A 26,903-nucleotide genomic window follows, 5' to 3' on the forward strand; every position below is an offset into this window, starting at 1 on the left:
TGGCCATGGGTGGAGAATCACTTTTAGAGACATGGAGCCCTGTTTAGAATTGCAATTTGTGGCCTCAAAAGCACTTCCCACTTACATCGGAACTGCTGATAAAATGATTATGTGGTCCATCATACCACTGCTAGAATTCAAGTCCGCAGCAGTTTGTGAACCTGAGACGTTGGGATACAACCTCTATTTTGACCACGAAAGGATGGCTCATATCACTTACCCAAGTACTGTAATCTTGAGTATGTAACTTACACACCTCCATTTCTTAATCACCAGATTAATCACCATGCCAAGTTCTGTGCAGGCATTGCAAAGGCAACCCAAGAAACTATTATCTATCTATTTACAATTTTTTATGCCACCTTTCATCTAAAGAAAGCCCTTATGAAGATAAAACCCAATAGAAATTAAAACTAAATTTATAAATTTCAATAAATTCATTGGACCAGAAGAGCAGTAAAAAAGAGGACTCCTAAAAGTACAGGAGAATAGGACAGACTTCTCCCTTGCTCCCAAAAGAGAGCAATGCATGAAGTAAACATGTACTGTAGAGTTTCATAAAAGGCCATCTCTCTAATAGTTGTGTTGTTTAGTCGTTTAGTCGTGTCCGACTCTTCGTGACCCCATGGACCATAGCACGCCAGGCACTCCTGTCTTGCACTGCCTCCCGCAGTTTGGTCAAACTCATGTTCGTAGCTTCGAGAACACTGTCCAACCATCTTGTCCTCTGTTGTCCCCTTCTCCTAGTGCCCTCCATCTTTCCCAACATCAGGGTCTTTTCCAAGGATTCTTCTCTTCTCATGAGGTGGCCAAAGTATTGGAGCCTCAGCTTCACGATCTGTCCTTCCAGGGAGCACTCAGGGCTGATTTCCTTAAGAATGGATAGGTTTGATCTTCTAGCAGTCCATGGGACTCTCAAGAGTCTCCTCCAGCACCATAATTCAAAATTCTCTAATAGTAATCTCCCTAATTTCTGAAGACTGGACAATCAGAGAAGGGTCCCCAGAAGCTGACATAATTTGTCAATCAGGTTCATGTGGGAGAAGACGGTCTTTAGGTACTATGATTCAAGCTGTTTAGCACTATAAATATTGCAACCATTTCTTTGGCTTGAGTTCAGAAACAACACAGAAGCCATTGACAAATCTTTAACCAGTGGAATAACATTTTCGTAGCAGCCAGTGCTAGTTAAAAGGTTGGCTGCCAAATTTGTTGAAAGTACAAACACTTTTCAGAGATAGCCCCATGTATAATTCATTGCAGCAGTCTATCCTGGATTTTGTTAGAGCACAGTAAGCTGTTGCCAGGTCATCTCTGTGGTGAGATGATTTCAGGACTTCAGATTGTTTGTAGGTGAATGTGGTTTTGTTCTGTTCCTTGCTAATGACTCATTTTGCCATGCTCTTAAAAGCTCTGCCATATTCTTTAAACAGAAAAGAATGGTGGACAGATCTCTTATAGTTTAAAATATAGTGTATTTCCTACAAATACATTTGAAAGTGTTGTAGGAAGATGAACTTTTTGAGGGTTATTTTCACCTTGAACTTTAAAGCAATTTGACTGCTTTTAAAATCCTGTTTAATTTTCTGAAGTGCCAACACAGAGGTCAGTTAATGCAAAATCATTGCTACTGCAGGGATACTTAAAATGGGCTTCTAATTAAAGTTACGTTGCTCAGGGCACGTTCATACAGCTCCATAACATATTTTCGGTACAGCACCCAACACTGGAAATGCAGAAAGAATGCCATTTTTGCATACTAGGCTAAGTGTTTTGCTTACATAAGGCTGCCATGCAAATGGAAGATCTATATTAGCTAAAATGTACTTCCAAGTTAAAAATCCCTCTGCATTTCGCTCCATGTTAGCAACATTCATTCACACAATAGGAGAGAATCTCAGAGTTTATTGTCACGTATGAAAAGAACCTTTGAACTGGTTAGCAGAAAATTTAGTATCTCCAGATTTCTCATCACATAGTTACTGAGTATTTGAAGGCAGTCAACAGAATGTTTTAATTGTCTCCATTGAAAACTGTTGTTTAGCTGAGGCATATGCAAACTCGGCCCTCCAGATGTTTTGGGACTACAACTCCCATCATTCCAGACCACTGGTGCTGTTAGCTAGGGATGATGGGAGTTGTAGTCCCAAAACATCTGGAGTGCCGAGTTTGTCTATGCCTGGTTTAGCTTGACCTCAGCAGTGGTTAGGGACGCGGGTGGCGCTGTGGGTTAAACCACAGAGCCTAGGGCTTGCCGATCAGAAGGTCGATGGTTCAAATCCCCATGATGGGGTGAGCGCCCGTTGTTCGGTCCTTGCTCCTGCCGACCTAGCAGTTTGAAAGCACGAAGTGCAAGTAGATAAATAGGCCCTGCTCCGGCGGGAAGGTAACCAGCGTTTCCGTGCGCTGCTCTGGTTTGCCAGAAGCGGCTTAATCATGTTGGCCACATGACCCGGAAGCTGTACGCTGGCTCCCTCAGCCAGTAAAGCGAGATGAGCATCGCAACCCTAGAGTCGTCCGCGACTGGACCTAATGGTCAGGGGTCCCTTTACCTTTACCAGCAGTGGTTGGTGGGGCAGCACAAGTAGGGTGACACTGCATGCCTGACTTCCCAATGCTGAGCATTGCTGCTGCTTGCTGGGAGAGATAGTAGTGGAGATCAGCTCTATGTGGGTGTGGTGGCAGGTGCATCAGATTGGATGATAACACCTGATCAATGAATGATGAACTTTCATGTGTGAACTTGTGCAAAGTTACCACTGCACGAATCTTACCACGTTGACTTACGTGTGAAACCTTAGCCTTATGTTTACTGTCACTTGTGGGATTAGAAGCCAGTCCAACATTTAAACATTGCATTTTTATTTTATCCTTCTGCTAAAGAATTCAAAGCAGTGTGCAATATTTTCTACTTGTTCTGTCAACAGTCCTTTGAGATAGATTAGGTTTCTTGTTCACAATATCATACTAGCTAAACCACATTAGAGACAGACAAGGTCATCTGGGCTTTAACAGCTAGGTCAGAAATCCTAGTTCAGTTGACTTTGGAAGTTAGTTTTAAAACTCATCTAGCTGTTGCATTGAATTGGAACTGAATGAGTAAAATGTTTTGTTGAAACCATTGGAACATTAACGGAACTAGATTTAAGGTTGACTCTGGAACATACCTAAATGTAACTTCTCCTGCTTGTGTATTTAGTACATATTCATCCACACATGTACATGCAAAACAGTGTAAGACAGCACAACAGTTTAATCTTTCTGATTGCTCACAGAAGAAAAATATTTATCCCAGTCCCTCAGATCACTAGATGCAATAATATTTTGCATCTGGTTCCACCTATGTTGGAAATTATTGCTTTTGAATTATTGCTAAATGCATTTGACATTTAGAGGAAGATCACTCCCCCATATATGTAGGACATTGTTCCTTTCTATTTGTGCAATGTTTCTGCCCTTTTCTCTTTATTATTTCACTAGCTAATCTTTTCACTGACAGATCAACCATGCAGGTATGTAATCAAAATTCTAATACGGCTTTTACACTATTTTGGAAGCTTATTCAACAGCTGAATATAAATGTTAATATAGTAGAGAAAGAACTCAATGATGATTTTTGTTTGTATTCTGCTGAGTTTTGGTTTTCACACATACAATAATTTGCAGTCTCAGCTCCCTAAAGCCCATCCTCTTAATTCTCCCAAGTTAAATGGAATGTTATCTCACTGCCCATTTTACCCACACAACATCCCTGTGAGGTAGGCAAGACAGAAAAATAGTGACTGGTCCGAAGGCTTATGGCTAAGAGCGGATCAGAACCAGAGCTGTCCTTTTTTCAGCCCAAGGGTTGCATTCCCTCATGAGTAGAGGGCCCCCTACAAGCCCCAAGAACCAGATAAAAGGACCTGGATGGCCCCATTTGGCCCCTGGTCTTCAGGTTCCCAACCTGTCCTATATGGTTGGACACACTAATACTACAGTATGCTGCGGATACTTGGTAGCACTATGGCCATGTTGAGTTGTTCATATTTTGGAGCTCTGTCCATAACAAGTAGATGCTTGTTATCCATATTTCAGCAAAGGAAGAACTGTCTGTCTGAACAAAATCCCTGGTGTCGTCAGTTTGAAAAATAGCTTTGTGTTTTGGGAGGAAGGGCTTCTTAAGGCAGCACATGAAGGTTTTTGAATTGCACAAACATTGTATGCCAAAAAACCCCATCCTTAGTTTGAATTGTGCTTAGGCTAATAGGGTATGTAAAAAAAAAACACCACTTGCTTATATGTGGTTGCATGTACTCCCAACTTTGCCTTAGTTGATGTAATTAGACTGTCCATAATTTTCTAGATTAAAAAGTGGCAGCGCTGTAGCTGTTTAATGCAGGTATGCATCACCTGAGCCCATGCCCCTTTTGCTGTCTCACCGCTGCTGTCACTGCACACATGACACTCTCAAAGATCTGGCTACTTGCCAACAGAAGCTTGTTGATGTCACTTATCGGGTCACTGGAAAAGTGTCAGAGAAGCTGCCTCTGGTGTGCATGAAAAGCAGGAGGCTAACAGAAGCAATATTGAGCAATGCTGGAAACCTCCAGGAAAGAGAAGTAAGGGTTAGGGGTCCTAGTGTGCAATCTACAGAGGAGCTTTTAACAACTTCTGCTGTTGAATACATAAGAGATATTTCTGACTCATTTTGATCATGGCTGACTCTCACTGAAAGCTGTAACTGGCATGCTACTTCAGGTAACATTTTAGGGTTGGAATACCTCATATTTGTGTGGCCCTGCTCCTAGCTACCTTCCAGGCCCATATCTCACTTCCCATGATTCCCCCCCTCCCAACTTCTGCCCCATTGCAGTTGTGTAGGACAAGGAGGAAGCCAGCAGTAAGTTGCAGTTTCCTAGGATAGCATATGGGAGACCTAAGTTTCCTTCTCTTCCTCTTCTCAGTTAAACTACTCTGGAGAGGTGGCAACTGGAGGTGCATGGCTGGGAACTACAGAGAGGTAGCCTCCTCTCCTGTAAATATTCAGATTTTTCACTCACTTGGTGTTTCATAGGATCTGGTTTCACTGAAAGGAAATAATCAGAAAATGGAAGACAACAGTTACTTGCTCAGCAGGAAGAGGGAATCTGTGGCTCTCCCGATGTTGTTGAACTGATGTTGTTGAACTGAACCGATGTTGTTGAACTGTAACATCCATCACCCTGACCTTGCTGGCTGAGGCTGATAGGCATTGGAATCCAGCAACATCTTGAGTTCCCACTCCAACTTACTGAGTAGTTGGGCAGCCAGGACTCTCAAATTATCATCGTCTTGTATTCTAGATGCCCCTTTGAAGGAGGGCAAGACTATCTCTCTTGTAAAAGTAGTAGTGACTTGGCCTTCCTTTAAAAAAGCAAACCAGTTCCTTAAGAAATACGATCTAGCCAGTTATAGGCCTGTGTCCTGTCTTTAAAGAATTTGTTTGAGCAGTTGGTAGTAGAGCGACTTCGGATGTGTTTGAAAATAATTGAGGAAAGATGCACTATTTAGTCTGGTATCAGACCTCATTTGGGGGCAGAGAATACATAGGTTGCCCTGGTGAATTATCTGCTCCTGGATATAGGATATAGGAGGAATACTTTTCTGCTGATCTTACTGGACCTCTCAGCAGCTTTTCTACAGAGGACCATGCTATTCTAAAGGGCGAGTTGTCCTTTCTGGTCTGGGTGTTGGGGGTTGGTTTCTGGTACCGGTAGTTTTATTCTCCAATTAAACTGGATATTTGGAGACACAGGTTCAACCCAATGAACTTGGTGCATGGTGTTCCACAAGGTTTAGTTCTTTAACCAGTGCTTTTAAATGTGTAAGTTAAACTCCATTGAGAGTAGAGCTTAAATAAGCCAGAAATTGATGGAGTAGTTGTTACCCATTGGTGCAAGTCTGCAGCTTTGGGATCATCTGGTGGCGCTGTGGTTAAACCACTGAGCCTAGGGCTTGCTGATCAGAAGGTCGGCAGTTCGAATCCCTGTGACGGGGTGAGCTCCCGTTGCTTGGTCCCAGCTCCTGCCAACCTAGCAGTTCGAAAGCACGTCAAAGTGCAAGTAGATAAATAGGAACCGCTACAGCGGGAAGGTAAACGGCGTTTCCATGTGCTGCTCTGGTTTGCCAGAAGCGGCTTTGTCATGCTGGCCACATGACCTGGAAGCTGTACACCGGCTCCCTCGGCCAATAATGCGAGATGAGCGCGCAACCCCAGAGTCGGTCACGACTGGACCTAATGGTCAGGGGTCCCTTTACCTTTACCTAGATCAGAAAATAGAATGTAGACTTTTTTTTCGTACCGGTATGTATTAGAACAGACGTGTGCTCGGTGCTTTACATCGTTTCATTTCTTCTTGAAGCCTTTTTGTAGTTTTCTGGAGTGAGGCTTTTTGCCTTTGTGTTGTTTGCTTCCATGTGTTGTGGAATAGCAGCTAGTTGCAGCTGTCTATGTGTGCTGTATTCTGGCCTTAAAGAGCCTTGAGACAATATGCACAACTGCAATACTTTTCTAGCATTCTTTCTCTGTTTATGAAGAGCAGCACATCAGCATTGTATACTGTTGTCTCTGCTCCCCACCCCCCTTTTAGCATTCTTCAGGAACTCTGGACCGGAAGTTGCCCTGCCTTCACTAAACATTGGAGAGAGAATCCAGTTGTATTGGCTGAAGGGGGTGGTGCAGAGAAGTGTGCATGTCTTGCTCCAGCATTCACATTTTTTAAATGCTCAAAAACTTCAATACAGATTCAGCCATCTGATATGCTGTTTAGCCATCTGATGTGCAATGCATGGACAATGCTTTGTCTTTTTCGCAAATGCATTATCCTGCATAACTAAACACTTAAAAAAAACCCACAGATAGTTCTCTTGCTTTTGAGATCACAACATCATTTTTACTCGGGAGAACTAGAGAGAACTGATTAAAACTACAGCTTCTAGACAGTTCTGAAACCAAGATGCTATGAGACCACTGGCTGCCCATCTCCAGATGATAAAAATGCATGTTTTCAGCTGCCAAAGACTGAACCATAATGAAATCACTAGAAAGGAATGTTACGATCAGATTTCAAAGATCCTATTTTGGTGCAATTCAGCCAAGCTGCCTCTAGGGATGGGGGAGAAACTGGATTCAGTTTGCATTTAAGATTAATTTACCTAATTTGCATTTACCAAAACACAGCAATTCTTTGAAATTTGCACTTCTCCTAATTTTGCAGCTTCTCCGAAACTTCTCTTACCAAGTAATGAGTACAAAAATGCATCTACGAATTTCCATATTACTGAAAATAACACAAAAAATGCATTATTTTAGGGAAAATTGCTTTGCACAAATGCATATATTAGGCAAAATTGCAAGCAAATGTATATATCAGGAGAAATTTGCACTAACATGTTGATGAATTTTTATGAGGACTGTTATTAAAAATGCAGGGTGATGCGGAAATATGGAGAATTGAATTTAAGATTGAAAAATTGAGAAACCGAAAATGGTAGATTCACCCATCCCTAGCTGCCACTATGCTATAAACCACCATAATATATTGCTACTTTTCTTTTCCATTGGCCTATTTGATCTATTGTGGAGAGCAAAAGAAACTCAACCCAGTCTTGGATTGGATCACATTTTTCTTTGGAATAACTCATCAGTGTCAAATGTGAGAACTTCTCCATGTCAGTTTTGTGCTACATTGGTACAACATTGGCCTGTCCTTCTTCCCCAGTGTAGGGTAATTTAGATCTTCAGATCCCTGAAAGGAAGGAAAAGAAATGAGGTGGACTTTGTGACCTAATGTTCCAATCCTCATAATTTTTCTGTGGATGGATACTGTTATGTGGGGATGCACTGTACATCAAGACAGTCCAGTTTCTTTGGTGCTGAATCTCTGCAATGTGGTATCAAACAATGCATGTGCTTTCTTTATTTTGGACTCACAGCTGTCCATGGAGGTGCAGGTCAATTCTGTGTCCGGGACAGCTGTCTACCAGCTCCATCTGGTACGCAGGCTGAGACCCTACCTGCCCATGGACAGTCTTGCCAGAGTGGTGCATGCGCTGGTTATCTCTCGCTTGGACTACTGCAATGAGCTCTATGTGGGGCTATCTTTGAAAGTGGCTCAGAAACTACAACTAATCCAGAATGTGGCAGCTAGACTGGTGACTGGGAGTGGCCGCTGAGACCACATAACACTGGCCGTGAAAGACCTACTGTAAATTGGCTCCCAGTACGTTTCCAGGTACAATTCAAAGTGTTGGTGCTGGCCTTTAAAGCCCTAAATGGCCTTGGCCCAGTATACCTGAAGGAGCATCTCTAACCCCATCGTTCTGCCCGGACACTGAGGTCCAATGCTGAGGGCCTTCTTGTGGTCCCCTCACTGCAAGAAGCAAAGTTACAGGGAACCAGGCAGAGGGCCTTCTCAGTACAGTGGTACCTCAGGTTACAAACACTTCGGGTTACAGACTCCGCTAACCTGGAAGTAGTACCTCAGGTTAAGAACTTTGCCCCAAGATGAGAACAGAAATCGCGCGCTGGCGGTGCAGCGACAGTGGGAGGCCCCATTAGCTAAAGTGGTACCTCAGGTTAAGAACAGTTTCAGGTTAAGAACGGACCTCCGGAACAAATTAAGTTCTTAACCAGAGGTACCACCGTAGTGGCGTCTGCCCTGTGGAATGCCCTCCTAGCAGATGTCAAAGAAATAAACAACTGTCGGACTTTTAGAAGACATTTGAAGGCAGCCCTGTTTAGGGAAGCTTTTAAGACTGGATGAATCATTGTATTTTAATATTCTGCTGGAAGCCGCCCAGAGTGGTTGGGGAAACCCAGCCAGGTGGGCGGGGTATAAATAATAATAATAATAATAATAATAATAATAATAATAATAATAATAATTATATTTTATTTTTACAGGAATGTACATTTGTTTCCTAAGTAATCGGTTCAAAGTTAATTTTTTTTAAAAAATAAATGGTGTCAAGAGCATTGCAGCTATTGACAGTAGTCCATCATATGTATTTGATATCAGGTCAGTATAATACAACAGTGTATTTTATGTGAATATTGTAACTTTATTTCTAGCTCCGCATTTGATTATCTTAGCATTTATTGTGCCTCCCAGCAGATTTGTTAGAGCACAACGCTGCATTCATGTTTCAGCCTGGGGGAGTGCCTTATGAATTGCATTGTCAGGCTTGTCCCGTGCTGCATCGATATCTATGAGCTACAACAGGGAAGCATAACTCGTTCCAGAGGAAAGTGGTTGGGAGTCTCCTGCCCTTTCCTGTCTCCCTTTGTAACTGCTCCTTCTGCTGGGACTGCAGCATGACAGTGTTTTTTTGCACCACTATTGACTAAGTGTCTGCATATGTTCCAGCCATGCACAGGCATATTTACAAAGGAAGGGAATTACCATACATTCTTGATCTGGGCCTGGTTGTCTCTGCAAGGGGTTGCCATTGCTAATTACAGGCGTTCCCCTTACGGGGGTTACAATCTGTTCCTCTGCACACATAAGTGAAATCACATAAATTGGGGAGCACCCCACTTAATAGGGAGGCCATGCGGGAAGGGGGATGGGGGGGGAGAGAAAGAGACTCACCCTGGAAATTGCTCAGGGCTACTGCACAGCCTGCCCGCCTGCCTGAGGGGAGCCAGTGCGTGCAGTGGCTGGCCAGGATCGGTACAGAGGCAGGGAGAAGGTGCGCCACTGATCAATCCGACTGATCAATCCACCTTCCCTTGCTCAACCAGCAGTCCCGAGTAAGGGAAGGGCAATTTATTTATTTATTTCGCAGCGTCCCACATAAACGTGGTTGTGCGAGTGGAATGCACATAAGGGACGGAGCTGTAGTTAAATGTCTGGCATTTGGTTGCATGTTCCTTTCACGTGAATGGATTCGTTGCCGATACAGGAGAAGCTAATGTTCTACTACTGTACTTTTAACTAGAACAACAGTAGCAAGGATTGTCATGTTCTGGAACTGATTGCCCTCGATGAAGTAAATCAGCACAGAGGAAACAATGTTTACATTATCATTAAAGATATTCCTTGCTACTTAGCTTGCCACCCTCCCTCATCCCATTTGTCTGCTAGTCAACATTAATATGCTCTGAGGCTAGATCTCTAATTCTGTTTTCCTTTCTCAGTTTCAAATTATATGCGGATCTCAAGTCAGTCCCACCGCCACTATTTTGGTTCATTTTAAGGGGGGTGGGGAGAGGTTTCTGTCAATTCAAGAGAGATTTCAAATTATGTTTGGGGAAAGGTGGACTCCCCCCCCCCCCATCATTTCTTCTGGAACTTGGGGCCATCCACTGAAGCAATAAAAGAAAAATGTAGTTTTTCAAACGGCACATAAATAAACCATGGCATTCACTGTGCAAGTTACAGTGGTGACCACTAATTTTGATGGCTTTGAAAGGGGAGGACACCTCATAATGCTTATATACTACCTACAGGTTCAGAGGCAGTATGCTTATAAGTTACTGGTTGCTAGGGTACAGCAGTAGTAGAGGCTGCTGTCCTGCATTATAGATCAAGTTTCACGACCCACCCAGCAGAACTAGCAAAAATGCGAGAGTGAATCATAGGAGAGACCTGTGAATCACACGAGTGCTCAAAGAGTTGTGTTAATAACAATAAAGAATTACTGCTAGGAGTTTATAGGCTGGTCTGGTAGGTTGTTGGAATTGCAATTTGTGGCTAAATGAGCCATAGTTTTGAGCCATAATGACACCCCTTAGGTGTCCATTACTTTGCATTTTCCAATTTTGGCTGGAAACTTGCACCCATAATGAAAGCTAATATGTACGACCAGAACTCCAGAAACCTCCACCCCAGACACATCTTAAAGTGATACATCTCCTGAAAATCATTTAAGTGATTCATTCGGAAAGGGCAGTAGCACAGCTTTTGAGTTTGTGGTGCAGTATAGTAAATACTAAAATTCCTTCCCAGAGTGTATTGGAGCACATCTGCATGGATTGTGCAGCTCTGCTTCTAGCTAGGATTTCACTTTAGCCCTGCCTCTCACGGTCTGGTCTGGGGAGTTGATTGCTGCCTTCCTGTCTCGCCCTCCCCCAACTCAACTTCATGCATGCCTCTGGTTAGACCCCTCCTATGCCATTTCCTGAGTGGTGTTGCCACTTTAGGTTAGGTCAGATTAGTCATGTTTTTTTGGACACCTACCACTTTTTAGAAAGGTATTTTAGCAACACTTCTCCAATGCAGTCGCCGCCGCCTTGCTGGAAATAGAACTCTGTTGCTTTTTTGAAATGTTAGGCACTTCATTTTTCAAAGTTTAGAACAAGTTTTGAAAGCGTGTATATCATCTGAGCCTTTCTTTGTGTGTCTCCTCCACGAGACGTTCAGAGGGTGGCAACACGAGAATGGGCCTTTTCTGCAGTGGCTCCCCATTTGTGAGATGCTTTCTGCAGAGATGCTTGCCTGGTGCCTTCATTACATATCTTTAGGTATCAGGTGAAACTGTTTCTCTGCAACCAGGCCCTTGGCTGATTAATATTCTTTGGCTTTTTAAATGTGTTTGTGGGAGGGGGGGGTTATTCCTTTTTTTGTTTTATTATGTATTTCATGTTGTGCGACTTGTTGGCAGTCTGGGTGGGGCTTGCTGCACACCCCCCCCCCACTTCTCCGATGTATCAGTTGTCCCTGTTTAGGATTATAAACATCTGGAATCCGTTACTAGTAAGGGTGACTGAAGTAATGGAAAAACTACTAAATCGGTTTCCTCTTCTCTGCTTCCCCCTTCAGATTTTCAGGATTTTAACAAAGAAGCAGGAAGGTAAATATGAAAGAGGGCATGCTGATTCAGATCGCCCTGTTCTGCTTCTAAAAATCTTCATGTGGTAGTAAGAGCACAGAAATAACATTCTTGGACAGCTACACTTTGACTGATTTCTTTCCCTTCATTCATTTTGCTTACTATCACTATTTTACTCTAATCCTCTTTCCCCTCCCTCTCTCTCTCAAGCCGAGAATAGCAACCCTATTCTGAAAGTCATGCCGTTGTTGATGAGACTTGGGATGAAATAAAGTTCTGATTAGCAATTTATAGCTGTTGTTCCAAAACGGTTTGCTACCACTAGAGAACTGCTACGTAGTGCACCATGAGACTAAATTAAACAAAGGCTCTGGTGAGCCCAAAATATCAACCTTGGAGTAGAGTGCATGTTGCACCTATGCTTTGGCCTCAGAACATTCATCACAGGGGTGGAAAGGTACATTTTTGTCCTATCACAGCATTGTAATTGGAGTATGCAATCACTCTCAATACAGAGATGCATCAGGATTATCGCTTTCAGAGGAGGCTGTCCGTGTATGACCATGTAGAAATACAAGTGTGAAAATTGCCTTACATTGAGAGACCAAAGCTCAGTACAGTCGTACCTTGGATCCCTAGTGCCACAAACCTGGAAGTGAGTTTTCCGGTTTGTGAACGCTCTTTGGAACCTGAACGTCCGACGTGGCTTCCATGGCTTCTGATTGACTTCAGAGCTTCCTGCAGCCAATTGGAAGCCACACCTTGGTTTCCAAAAATGTTTTGGAAGTTGAACGGATTTCCAGAACGGATTCTGTTCGATTTCCAAGGTACCACTGTGTCATTTATACTGGCTGACAGCACATCACCACAATTTTAGAGAGAGTTCTTTCTCAGCCCTTGAACCAAGTACCTTCTGTGCTTTAGCACTGAGCTATTAACTTTCCTTAAAGGATGGGGGGGGCTCATTTGAGGTGAGAATTACTTATTACCGTGTTTCCCCTTTTTTAAGACACCGTCTTATAACTTTTTTCCCTCAAAAAAACACACAGTGGCTTATTTTCAGGGGGTGTCTTTTTTTAAAAAAAGTGCTGGTACAACTGGGACCCACTGGCTCAGGACGCTCGGTGCTCTCTTCTGCGCGCTGCTGGGCGCGTTGTTGGCGCTGCCAGTTCCGAGCGCCTGCAGGGTGGGGTGGGGGTGGCAGTGCTTTAAACCCCCAACCCTGTAGAAAGCAATGGAAGTTATGGACCGTAACAATCCTTAAGAGGCGCAGGTCTTAAAAAACCCCTGGTATCACCCTTGAAGCACAGCCTTCCAAAGTCAGGGGGGAAGAGGTCTGTTTAGACAAAGGAAAGGATCGGGGGTGATTCTGCACCCTGGGACCCACAGAACTACTTTAAAAATCCCAACCTGGGGGGGGGGGTCAAATAGTGAAGCCCCATAGCCCTGTAGCAACAGAAGGCACATTCTGAAGCACCCAAGCTGTTCGGTTCCATAAAAAATCCAGGAATTGTAAAATTAACAACAATAATGGGGGGGGGGCACTCTATCCAAAGAGTTAAGAAGGAATGGGAAAGTGTTGAGTTATATATGGAAAAATATGGAAAGGAAAGTTAGTTAAAGATAAAAAATAAATAATTATCGCAAGGAAAAAAAAACATCATAAAGGGTAATAATATTAAATATAAAATAGACAACACAACAGAAAAAGCAAGTATATGACTAAATGAGATCGCACAGGAGTGAGGGAAGTGGGGAGAGAGGGAGGGGGGTAAGGAATGGAAGGAGGCAATGGTTGGAGGAGGGTATAGGGGGATGAATTAAAGGAAAATTAAGACTGAGAAGCGCATGGTTTTTGTTTTTTAAAGATGCAAAGGCTTGCAATCAGCCAAAGTATAGAGCCCAACTTCCAGGAGACTGCGATCTACTTGCGGATTTATAAACTGGAGGTGATCTACCCCCGTTTTATTGGTGTTCAGGTCAGAGTTGTTTTTAGAGAGAGGAAATATCCCATTTTTGAGGTTAAAGTAAAAGTTCCTGACCTTTTTTTTATAATGAGGAAATGCTGCTAAAACTCCGTTCTTCATTCCACGAAGGGGAGAGGGGGCGGGGCCGGGTGCTCAAAGACAAAAGAAATAGAAAAGGAGATAGCGATCAAATGCAGCCTCCTGGGGATCGATGCAGCCGCCGGGAGAGGCAGGGGCTGCAGCCGAGTGCTGCTTCGCAAACAAACGGGGGAAAGTGCTTAGAACCCAGAGAATCCAGCTGAAAAACACGAAGCAGCAACAGCAATTGCACACACACCATCCCAAGCCAGCACAGTAACCAAGTCCCAAAAGCAAGAAAGGACTCAGCAAACACTGCTGCGGCCGGCGTTGCTGCTGCTGACTCGGGGAGCTCAGTGCTCTCTTCCACACAGCGCCTATCACTATGGCTTATTTTCGGGGTACGGTTTATATTTCTCAAATGCTTAGAAATGCTGCTATGGCTTATTTTATGACTACGCCTTAAAAAGGGGGAAACACGGTAGCTTGGATCCCAGGATAACTTAACTTCAGGAAGTTGACAGGAAAGGTTCCCATGCTCCATCCCACCAGCCCCTGACCCTACAAATAGGTATTTTGGGGGTCGTGAGTAGTTGCAGAGGGGAAGAGGAGACAGGAGACTTTCTTTCTTTGGGCTTCCTTAAATTAGCTGATCTTTAAGCCAATGGCTTCCATTTAAAATCAGAAAAAGGTGGCATGGCTTTTATCTTTGAGGAACATATTGATATGAGAAACTCATTTTGGGAGGCTATTTCTTTAAAATCTCACATAACAATATTTGTTGCCTGTTGCTGGTGAAGAATTGTGAATTTAATTTTGCTGGGGGTTTTAATCAAGTTTTATATATTGTGAATCAGAACACTACTTTTGGTGAGGGCGAAGTTGGTATTTCTGTGTCCCATGGTTTTTTTTAATGAAAATGTTATACTTTAGTCTGGCTAGTGGTGAATGAATGGCTATGTATTGAATAAAATCATGGCCAAGTTTTCCATTCAGAAAGTTTCCAAAGAATTTTTATTCTATCAGTTGTTTAAAGTATTTTAATCGTCAATACCATGTGAAATTTATGAACAGAGGTTTGAAACTTATCATCTTCCTGCAAAGAAGGGTTCATTTTCAATCTGTTTTTTTCTTTCAAGACTCCTCCTCTAGCACCCTTGCCTTTCATAATGATAAACAAGGATACTTTGCTGAATGGAGAAATGAGATTGCAGTGTACAGAAGAGATGCAAGTGAGGAATTAAAAAAACTAGATGGGACATGAGAACGTTCTCAAACTCAACATACCTACCAGAGATGTACTTGCTTTGGTTTTAACACCCCAGAATGTAAATGTTTCTGCAGTCCTTTTGAACACCTACAAAATGGCAGCATGTTCCTCAATTCATAATCAAAATCTGCTATTACCCAAACTCTAAAAACAGCAACACATTCTTATGGACCTGTTTGGTAGCAAAAAGCCCCAAGGAAACCAATTTGTTGATAAAGCTGCATGTTAGTTTTCTGTTCTTCTCCAAAGGTCCTTTTCATGTTTCCCTGTTGAAGGACTTTATATAATAAGATCAGCCGACTCGTGCTGCATGGAATACCTTGCGCAGTCTTAAAACCAGCATTCTGCAAGGGAAGCAGGAAGAGTATAACACGTTAAGGTCTGGCTAAACCAAGGCTCACACTGTCAATAGCAACAGGCCAGTCTTCTGCTTAAAAACGAATAAAACCTAGGCCTTCGATGGACGTTTTCAAAGGGCAACTGCTTTCAAGGCAATAATTATTTCCGGTGAGCGGAAGCACTTATGTAAGTCTCCAGCCGCATGCCGAGAAGTGGGGTGTGTGCTGCTGCGTCTGCTTTTGGCTGGGTAGGATTATGGCCATTTTCTGTAGGCTGCTAGCAGCTCTCCGGCTGTGATGTAATGGTGGTTGCAGCAAAGGTGCTGTTCTTCACTGTGGCCTATAGGAGTCATAACGTTTGGCTGATCTCTCGCCTACCTCCCAACACAAGGCATTTTCGCTCGGCTCTCAGCGCACCGCACCTCCCCCAACTCTCTCCACAGAGCTTTTCCCTGAGGCAAATTTCTTGCTGTCTGGAGTATCAAATATGCACAGGAACTTTCCCCCCCTTTCTCTCTCCCTCCAAAGGATTTCCCAGTTTGGTGGCTGTAAGGCACAAGCAATACCTTGAAAAGCCACTCAACTTTGCTCAGGTTCTGGTTTTTCCCCCCCTGTGGTGTGGGGTTTGTCTGCTTTGCTTCGTTCAACTTTGTGCATCTATACAAACAGTAGCTCCGCATAAGCTAGAAGCACTCTTCTGCCATTCCATTTTTTTTCCCTGTGGTGAAAATGCAACATGAGCAGATGGCAAGTATTAACACACAAAACGCAGTCCTTGCCCCTAGATGCTGATTTTAACAATGATGTAGGCTTCTGTCATGGACTTGCAGCTAGTTAAGTAGTGTTTACAAGTTAATGAATTTGTTCAACTTGAATTATTTGATATGTGCTGAGGTTTGGCAATCAATGAGTCCTTGAGGAAAAACTGAGGAGTGTGAAATTTTGAAACCAGATCCCTCCCCCTCCTCTCAACGCATTCATTTGTCTACAGTGTAAATTACTCACTTTTAATATGGAGACGAAAATTAATAAGGGTGTGCAAAACCTGTTCCTTTTATTTCCACAGCCTTTTCTGCTTCCGTGTCTCTTGGCATCACACGTTTGTGACACTTGTCCACCAAAGTGGCTATGCCTTTTTCACAAAGTAGATTTCAATCATTAATGTGCATCACATATGCTTTTCATGTTGCCCATTCAAAGACACAGCACCATAATTTAATGCAGATCTTTATCATAGTTGGCACTGCAGGTGCGATTGGCATAAATGCACAACAGCTTGCACGATGAAGCTGCCTCTTTTATTTTTCTTTCTTTTTTTACTGATCTGGTCATATTTGTAAACCTGCTCCCATTTGGGGAAAGTGGATGTGCAGTTTTGTTGTTCACCCCAAAATTGCAAATATTCACAGCATTCCAAATCACAATAAAAAAATAGAGAGAAGCTGTGCATGGCTTCCTGTACCCTAAGCTGTTATAAATATTGCAGTGATTGGGCTCTTAGCAAATGCAGATTAAATACTATTATCATAGCACTGGCCTGTATCTGATGATGTGCTTTCTTATTTTTGATATGTTCAACTGACAAGTTCTAAACATGAAGGCACTGAATAGTGTACATTGTTATTGACTGGGCTGAAGACAAACATATTTTGGAAATATTTTATGGATGGTCCCATCACAAACTTTTCAGATATCAGGGATTTGGGAACATGGACTTCTTTGATGTTTGTCTCCTTTATTCTAGCTAGTTTTTATTCAAGAAGAAGTAGAAATAGAGCTCAGAAGCCTAGCCCCTAGTTTAAATATAAGTATATTCATACTTAAACCACGGCAAACCTGTGGCAACACAGAGGGATGATATATGAAACACATGCTATTCATTATCTAGAAGAACAGGCAGGCAGTGGCCTACCGTACAAAGACTTCCTTCTGGAAGAAAGTAATTGTTCATAGTTGGGTGGGTAATTTTATGAAAATGTCAACCTATAGACTCATTTTTCATTTTCATATACAGTTAACTTGTTCAATAACATTTTAAAGATAATTTCCCAAAGTTTCATTATCTGACAGTTTTTTCAAAATGGCGTTTTACACATGAGCAAAACAACCAGAAGCACGACATGCAAGATGACTCTGAATTTCTCTGTTCCCTCCCTCTAAAGTTCAGTTAAATATCTCTCCAATGAAATAGAGAATAGGTTAATGACCTTTTATTGTATTGACAGTTTGCTCTCTCCTGTGGTGAATATGACAAGATTTTTTTTATGTTAGGAGCACAATCAGCTGAACTTTGGAGAGTAAAACTTACTTTACTTGAGTGTTACATTAGTCACACAAAAAATACTCCCCCACCTCAAGAAATTAAAAGAAATATCATGTCTATAATTTTATTCTCTTCATTGATTTTCTTACCATTGAGAAAATGTGCATACTGCATTTTTTGTGACCAGCATAACACCACAATGGTGCAGCTTAACATAGCATAAAGGTGATGTGTGTCATGTAAACCTCTTTTTAGGATTGTCATATTTTCTTCCTTGAGAAATAATGGTTAGGGGAGCAATCCTATGCACGAGCAACTGGTGAAAAGCAAGCTAGGGTAAGTTAAGGCAAAGTAAAGTACAGCAGACCAAAACTCTGTTCCATAGCAGGGCACAAGCCCAGCAGAAGGAAAGCAAGTGAGCCTTTAAAATAGTCTTCTACTTTGGGTTGCCAAGTCACATGGCTGAGCTGGGCAGGCTTGAGATGCAGCCTAAGTCACCACTCTCTGGTCCTGCGCCTGCCGCACCCCTGGAATGCCCCCCTTTAGGGTCTTACACTGGCCTTGGCTTTGCCAGCTTCAAACTAGGTGGATGAGTCCTGATTAGCAAATTAAGCCAATGTATCTTTGGCCGAGCCAGGGTCAAGTACTTGATGTTGATGGGGATCCTCTGCACCCCAATCTGCTCATTCCAGCAGATCTTGCCATAGGATTGTCCCCAAAGCCTATTGTATGTACCATTCCATCAACGCAGAACATCTTTTGGAAAAAAGAGACAGGTGCCTGCCCTCAAGAAACTTACAGAAACTGAAAGACAAGTCAGACAAGGGAGGTGGGCATATGTTGTTGCTTTTTGAAGAAAGGTAATATGATTATATGGAAGTCAAACGGAATCCGTTCTGGAAGTCCGTTTGACTTCCAAAACGTTTGGAAAACAAAGCGCGGCTTCTGATGGGCTGCAGGAAGCTCCTGCAGCCCATCGGAAGTCCCGTCAGATGTTCGGGTTCCAAAGAACATTTGCAAACCGGAACACTCACTTCCGGGTTTGTGGCATTCGGGAGCCAAAATGTCTGCGTACCAAGGCGTTTGGGAGCCAGCGTACGACTGTATTTATTAATCAGAGTCCTTCTTTAGGTTAATTATCATTAACTTCAAGCTTGGTATGGGTGGGAAAGGGGAGAATTTATATTTTTGTACTATTTATCCACCCGTTTTCTTGAAGCCTGTGGAAGCTTCTACCCTCTTCCCCCCAGATGGATCAAGGAGGCAGGCTTATCTTGAATGGCTCTCCCTAGCCAAGGTGAATAGGTGGGATCATGTAGAGAAGGAGCAGGGAACCTTCTTGGCTCCATAGACCAGATCCCTAAAAGGATCTGCCTCCTGGACCAAAGTTGATGTCAAAATTCCAATCGCTTAGGCTTAAAGAGGGCGGAAAAGAAGCCTTTGGGGGACATTAAGATCAATGGAAGATCAGGTTTAAGGCGAAGGGAAGAGACTTCCCCCCACCACCTTTTTAACTCTGGGTTTGGACGTGCCAGAGAGCCCCCCTTTACGTTTTCTTTACTAGCTGATTGTTGGCATTATGTATTTCCTGTGAACCAAACAAATGGCACACCTTGTATGTTTTTTATGTTTTACACCGACCTGAGATCTTTTGATAAAAGGCAGAATATAAATGGAAACAACAACAACAGCAACAATTGGTCAGAAAAAACGTCTAAGGATGTTAGTCAGTACGTTCGCACGTGAGTATCAGTACATTTTCCTGCATGGATTGCAGGCCATTCCTTACTGCACTGCAATCTAAGTTTTTGCACTAGTCACTCTTAAGTAGCTCATTTCAAATAATCGGGCGCCAATAGGTTATTTCAGAATGATTGTTGGTAGATGAACATTCCTGCTAACAGAAGCAGTTGAATATCCAAAGATCCCATTGCCTTAACGGCAGCTCCGGTTGAGTGTTAAACCGCCTTTACTTCTTTGCCCTCGTGCAACTGCACTTAACCTGCAGAACACCGAAGCTCCTGTTGCCTCTTAATTCGACAAGAAAGGTGTGTGCATTTGTGTGTGTGTGTGTGTGTGTGTGTGTGTGTGTGTGTGTGTGTGTGTGTGTTCTCTCCTGGCCAGTAGGAGCAAAGCTTTCCTGGCCTGCCGGGGAAATTCTAGCTCTTTCTCTTTGCAGTTGCTGTGGCCAGCGGTTGCTATTACACAGTGCTTCACTGTGGTTTACCTAGCAGAGCTCAGCCTGCAGGAGTCGCCATGATTACTGCAGCTTCTCTTTCTGGCTTCCCATCCCCCATCCATGCTGCAGTGCCAGTTCTATGGTGAGAGAGAGAGAGAGAGAGAGAGAGAGAGAGAGAGAGAGAGAGAGAGAGAGTTTTCACATAGTCATACACAAGACTATTTTTATTCCCTCTTAGCTGGCTATGCCATGCCATGTTGAATGGGCTTTTTTATCCCCAGGATCTGTGCACCAATATCGCCTCCGCCCCCCCAAAAAGTTATATGGACCCCCGGGGTGTGGGTTGCAGCTGCTTAACCCTTTAATTGACAAACAGTTCTCCATTATTTCAGGGTCTGGGTTTTCTGCCTTTCTTGGGAATCAGGATAGTTTTGAGGCCACACACTGACCTTTTTGTATTATCCCCTCCCTTTTGGGTTCAAGTAGCAGAGTTTGTTTGCACAAGTGGCTCCTTTTCATAGCGGTGTAGCACATGGGTTTTGGTTTTTTTTCCATTTGAAGTTAGCACTTCTTCCGCATCTGACTCCAGGAGATTCTGGGTCATGCATTAATCTCTTATCTATAACTGGAGCGGGGAGTGTAGCCTCCCTGAACTTGGTTTCCCCTCTTTGTGTAAATGTGGAGAATAGTGGCCTGCCTCCTGGTGCTGTTAATTGAGACTTTTCATTAATTGACTACCTCTGGCATCAGCTGGGAAACTGCAGCTCTGCAGCTGTCTGCCATTGTGGATACCACAGACACAGCAGTGGGTATAAGAATAGCCCTCCACTTGGGGGGACCATGCAGCAGATGGAGCATGTTTAAGCGCTTTTTGATTTGGACATCAGCATTTTCTTTTCTTCTTCCTTTCAGCACGAGTATGTCGTGTTCAGAGGCAACGCAGCACAGTCTACGTTAGAAACTAGAGCAAAATGCCCTTGCACAAAGCCCAGAGTGCCAGCAGATACAGACTGTCAAGTTGATCACAAACAGCAGATAGAAAACAAGCAGAGGCCCTCATTTATAGACATGTCGCTTCTGGCAACATCATATAGGAAAGCTTAGCTAAGTTCATGGCTGAAAAGAGGAGTAACCAGGGATCTTGAGCCGAACAGAGGTTCCTAATGTCGTAAGGACTGCCGGATTTGATTCCCAATTTCAGGTTTAGGGCTGCATGTATTATATGTTTTGCAATTTCAAGTATAGAAGCTAGCATCTGGTGCCTTTATGGTTTCCTTGTCTCTTATTTTCAGAGTAAACGTCTAGCCCCCAAAAGCCTAGAACTATGTGAGAAGTGTCTTAATGAAGGCTCCATAATTGCTATTGAGATGAGCTCAGTTCTGTGTAGTCAGCCGGTGGTTGGTGTTTTCCATGGCACCTGCCTCCTGCCATGCAGCCAATCTCTATGCCGCTCTTTCACATTCCCTACCTCCAATACAGATATGAAGTCCCCCACTTCTTTTATCCCTGCTGTGGGTGGAGGAGGAATTATTATTATTATTATTATTATTATTATTATTATTATTGGAAAAAAACCTTTCTTTTCCATTCCCTCCCCCCATTCAGTCCTCATAAGGAAGTCAGGGGGTGTGACCCTTAGGAGTTTAAAATCCAAAACTGTATATCTTCTAAGCTCATATTCCAAGTAGAAAAGGGCCGTTGATATAATTTAAAGAATATATTATCATTTACTGTTCATAAAGATGTTGTGCTTATTCAGGATGACTAGTTTAGCCTACCCTTACCGTGATCCTTAATAAAGTGTCGGCTAATGCAGGTGGCGCTGTGGTCTAAACCACAGGGCCTAGGGCTTGCCGATCGGAAGGTTGAGGGTTCGAGGCCCCACTACGAGGTGAGTTCCCGCTGTTCGATCCCAGCTCCTGCCCACCTAGCAGTTTGAAAGCACGTCAAAGTGCAAGTAGACAAATAGGTACCTCTCCGGTGGGAAGGTAAACGGCGTTTCTGTGCACTGCTCTGGTTCGCCAGAAGCGGCTTAGTCATGCTGGCCACATGACCCAGAAGTTGTATGCCGGCTCCCTTGGCCTATAGAGCGAGATGAGTGCTGCAACCTCAGTCGTTCGCGACTGGACCTAATGGTCAGGGGTACCGTTACCTTTTTATTAAAGTGTCGGGTGGTTGGTTATATATCCAAATTTACTGGGTGATGGAGATTCTCATAACCTGTTGATTTTTTCTCCTCCAAGCACAAGTTTCTCCTGATTTCGCATGGCAGAAAGGGCTCAGTTTACAACTTTTGTGTCCAGTGCATTGGGTTTTAGTATGTACGGCACCAAAATTCTCTTCCACGGCACCCACTTTCTGCCTACCTGTGCCACTACTTTTTATATGTGCTTAAGTAAATCTGCATTTCACTTTGCTAAGTACTCAGAAGGCCTCTTCTTGGCAGTTTGCCAACTCCCAAGCTGTTTGTGCCATTAGTCTCTGACTCCACCTACACTGACTGAGGTTCTTTGTAGAATGCAGTTCATGGGCATTGGTTATATAGGCCCTTCAGAATCTGTAAACATCGGAAGGAATTTTAACAATGCCTAGTCAAGGACCAAGTTACATGTTACTTTGGCAAATGCCCGATTCCAGACCTGCATTTTCTGAGATCATGTGGGGCCAGGGTATCGAACCCTTCTCCCTGCCTGCCCATGTTTTCTCTGCAAGTTCATCTCCCCTGAGTTCACAACCAGCGACACTTTTTGATCTTTGGGCCTAGCTTAGGGGAGAAGGGAATGGTTGTGTGTGTGTGTGTGTGTGTGTGTGTGTGTGTGTGTAAACAGCTGTGGGAGGAAGACACATTTGTAGAGAATTAGTCGTGAGCAGAAGTCACATGAAGCATCTCCCATCTGCTGATGCTTTCCTATAAATGTACTGCTACGTAGGGATTGGGAATCCCAAGACTGCCTTGGATTTATTTAAAATATTGATATCCCACCTTTCTGTCTGACAACAGGCTTCCAAACCAGCGTATAAAGGAAAATTAACTCAATAATCACATCTCCCCTTTTTTAAGCCGGTGACTAATGAAGACATGGAGACAGATGCTGTAAGAATTCCCCTCTCCCCACTTCTTTGGTGTTTCTTACAAACTACTGTCGACTCGGGAGAATTCCAACGCAAAAGTGCTAGGAGTCTGACCCTCTATACATAGAAATAGATGTTGGGTATGCATTCCTTTTTTTATTAAGGTGTTTTTGGTTTGAAAAAGCCACTTGCCCCACAAACACAGATTACGATATTGAAAGTATGGAATTGTCCATATTGATCAAGCTTTGGTCCCTCACAGAAATATGAGGAGAGTTATATGGTGAAGCAGATAATCTTGTCTAATCCTAGAATGGTGGTTATGTGGACAGCAAAACCTTTTGATTTTGTGCAGATCTTCTGTGATGTGGCCTCTCACCTTTTTTTAACAATTGGCCTAGCGCTCTGCCATGTATGTTTTATTCTTTGCTTCTGTTGAGCAGCTATTAGACTGTGAACCCCAGGAGAAATAGGAACTAATCTTTCCAGCTGCTTGGACCTCAATATCGATGTAACTTTGAAAATACAGTTCCCTTGTTAGTATCATCGAGTGAGCACCAGTTAATTGTGATTTAATACAACATAGGTATTTTACGTTTGTTTCTCAGTTTTCTTAGCTTCTCAATAAGCAGTGTTTGGGAGCAAGATGAACAAAATGGAAAGTGAAAGCTATAAGTAATGTATAGGCTCCTAGAAAATGTTTCAGACTTTGAGAACATGTAAATATTAATCCTTTCATTTACCTTAATTTAGCCTGACCAGAAGTCTAGGGGTCCTAAGACAGTGGGGCAACACCAAGGCTGGCACACCAACATTAAAAAATCCCAGGGCTTGCCAATCAGAAGGTCGGCGGTTCGGATCCCCGAGATGGGGTGAGCTCCCATTGCTCGGTCCCAGCTCCTGCCAACCTAGCAGTTCGAAAGCACGTCAAAGTGCAAGTAGATAAATAGGTACTGCTCTGGCGGGAAGGTAAACGGCGTTTCCGTGCGCTGCTCTGGTTCGCCAGAAGCGCCTTGGTCATGCTGGCTACATGACCCGGAAGCTGTATGCCGGCTCCCTCGGCCAGTAAAGCGAGATGAGCGCAGCAACCCCAGAGTCGTCTGCGACTGGACCTAGCGGTCAGGGGTCCCTTTAGCTTTTACTGTTTGACAAACTACTTTCCTATTTGACTATCTTTAGAAAAAATGCTAGTTTAGACTCAGCGTCTCTCTTTGGAGTGATGGTCTTAAAGAATACCACTCTCATGCCCTTCCTGGCTGAACTTCTTAGCCTATAGATAACAGTTTCATTGATACGTCCCAAGCAAATTGTCTCATAGCAGAAGGTATGAAGGATTTCAACAGTTTAGTGTTTATGGGTCATAGGCAGGCTTGGAAGACAGTGGATTCCTAGTTGATAGCTCCAGAATGTGTGGATTATATTGACCCACCACTGCTTGAACAGTATCAATAGAGTGCATTGCAGAGGTAACCCTAGATTATACAAACTTGGATAGTAATTTATGGGATGGCAATATATTATTATTATTTATTCAATTTATATGCTGCCCTATACCCAGGGGTCTCATTTATTCTATAAATAAATCTGTCATGGAAGCTTTAGCTGAGATTCCTGCATTGCAGGGGGTTGGACTAGATGACCCTTGGGTCCCTTCCAACTCTACGGTTCTATGAAATAATAAATAAAATAGATACAAGGAATGGCTTTTATAATGGCCCATATAGTGTAATATTGATTCTGCTGGCTGTCGGCAACATTGGCATCTCAGGCATAAGTTCCTCTCCACCCCCACCCCACCCCGAAAATGCCTGGTGGCGAGTGTGAATTCTGCCGCTAATGGCTGCTGAGAGGCAGATAAGAGGGCAGTGATGTGCTGGACTGCAAGCTTTCATTTTATTTTTTAAAAAGTGAAGTCACCAGGCTTAGGGGAAGATGCAAAGGAAAATGTGCAGGCAAGAGTGATTTGTGTGAGATGAGTTAGGCTGGCTGCTCCCACCTTTCATTGTTTTTAGCTAATGGACGCTTGGATACCAGGTGGTTGGAAAGCCTGGGATATTAAAGAGCTGCTGTTTCCCCCATCAAGTACAATTTTTTATTTCCTGGTTCTGGCTCTTTTTATTCGCTTTGAAATATCTGCAGTTTAAAGATCTACTATTTCCCCTCATCTTCCTTTGCCCTTTAGCAGGACTTACTCCCAGATAAGTGGGTACAGGATTGCGGTCTTGGCTTTCTTGTAAGGGGCAAAAGGGTTCAGTATTACTACAAAGCAGAACTTAACTATAGTTCTGAAGTTATGCTATAAGGCATATTAATAACTTTAACAAAAAATAATAATAATCTAACCTTTTAAAAATCCTATGGCTTTGCTACTGAGGCAGAATACTGGAAAAGGGGGAGTAGCTTTTATTTTTTAGCAAGCTATTAGGAAAGATGTTGATCAGATGTGCTTTTCCTTCTTATTTTACCAGTATAAGGCGAATAGTGAAAACTAAAAAGTAGAGTGTTCTGCTTTCCCTGGTCTCCCACCACCAGTGACTGGCTTAAGGCAACTCCTCTTAGGAATCAGTCTCCTGTGCACACCAACCTGGGAATAAGCTCAGCTGAATACAAGTGGGACTTGTGCATCTTAGTAAACACACAATAACCAGGTCAGATTAAGTTTGCTTGAAGTCTTGGAGTTTCGTGGGTGGAGGGTAAAAAACAACAACTCCCTAGTACAAAGAGGCATCTGTCTGGTTAAAAGAACTAAAATTGGATGCCTGTGACGCAGAGTGCAGTCCTAACCAGTTCTACTCAGAAGTAAATCCTGTTGAAGCTAGCGGGGCTTCCTCCCAGTTAAGCGGGGCTGGAATTCCAGCCATTGTATGCTTCCTCCTGTTATAGGAGTTGGTGGCTGGTTCATGGCAGAAAGTGAGTTTAGAATGTGAAACTGTGTTTGCTCACAGTTATTTCTCAAGGTTGATGTGAGGGACAGAGGATATCGCGAAGTCCCTCCCCTCCTGAGTTCAAGCCCATCCCCGAGCACAGGGGAAAGCAGAGAGAGTTCCGATTCCAGTGGGGAAGCAGGAAGTCGTGTCCGAGGCTCAGGCAAGGTAGCGGAGCCAGGGTCCCAGGTGGAACAGGAAGGGGCAAATAAGGGGGGGAGACCCATCCCCCCAACTCCGGAATTGCGCAGAAAGAGGAGAGGAAAGAGGATGGGTCTACCAAAGCTTTTGTGTTGGAGAAAGACGCGCCAAAAGCCATTCGGAGGTTCTGAACCTGACTGAACACATCGCTCTGTGTAAATAGCAATGACTTCAGCACTGTAAATACGCAGCACCAATAAAAGAATAAAATGTAGAGCTGGGTAGAGTCGTTACTCTGAAGTAGTCCGCTCCGGCCACTGTGACAGCAACCTCCGAATCTTTTTGGGGCTACTTTGGAGTTGCCGGGATGAGTGTGTCAGAGGCGGAGAAATGGCGGCAGATCGCGGAGAAAGCCCAACAGGACCTGCAGCAACTGGCGCTGCAGGCACAGGGGGAATTAAAGGCAGCGAAAGAAGAAACCGAGAAGGTCAAGGAGGACCGGCTACAACTTGCGGAACAGGTGAGAGCGCTTCAGGACAAAGAGCTGCAATTAAGGGCGGTGGCGGTAGAGCTCCAAAACAAGCTGGACGCCAAGAAAAACAAGGCAGGAGGGGCCCCCCAACTCCAAGTGCTGCCAGGAAGGAGAGCGGGGACCCTAGTAAGCAAGTTCAATGGAGACCCGAGGGAATATCATGGCTTTGAGACTGAGATAGTGTATGCTCTTGAGCTGCACCATGATGACTTCCCGGATGATGAGCACAGGGTAGCGTTTATTGTGGAACACCTTACAGGGGCAGCCAGGGAGTGGCTAAGACCGTTAATCGCGACAAAAAATCCTTGCATGAAGAATGTCAAACTATTTCTAGAGGCTTTGA

General features: G+C 43.5%; 1 protein-coding gene across 19 annotated transcripts in view; it reads left to right on the forward strand.

The window, feature by feature from the left end:
* The window catches only part of BCAS4 (breast carcinoma amplified sequence 4), a 59,188-nt gene that overhangs the window by 23,549 nt on the left and 8,736 nt on the right, over positions 1-26,903 (forward strand). For 5 of the 19 annotated variants that reach the window (XM_088674639.1, XM_088674640.1, XM_088674646.1 and 2 more), the window contains one exon: positions 22,953-23,103. The exons of 5 other annotated variants lie outside the window; for them this stretch is intronic. In XM_088674639.1, coding sequence (XP_088530765.1) covers positions 22,953-23,090 — 138 coding nt within the window. In that variant the 3' untranslated portion in view covers positions 23,091-23,103. Of the gene's footprint in view, positions 1-3,480; positions 3,513-5,056; positions 5,174-11,786; positions 11,818-22,952; positions 23,104-26,903 lie in introns of those variants that run through there. 9 more of the 19 variants (XM_035121285.3, XM_088674641.1, XM_088674645.1 and 6 more) reach the window with 4 other exon arrangements.

The sequence above is a fragment of the Zootoca vivipara genome, chromosome 7 (genome assembly GCF_965207765.1).
Source record: "Zootoca vivipara chromosome 7, rZooViv2.hap1.1, whole genome shotgun sequence".
In the NCBI taxonomy this organism is placed as follows: Eukaryota; Metazoa; Chordata; class Lepidosauria; order Squamata; family Lacertidae; genus Zootoca; species Zootoca vivipara.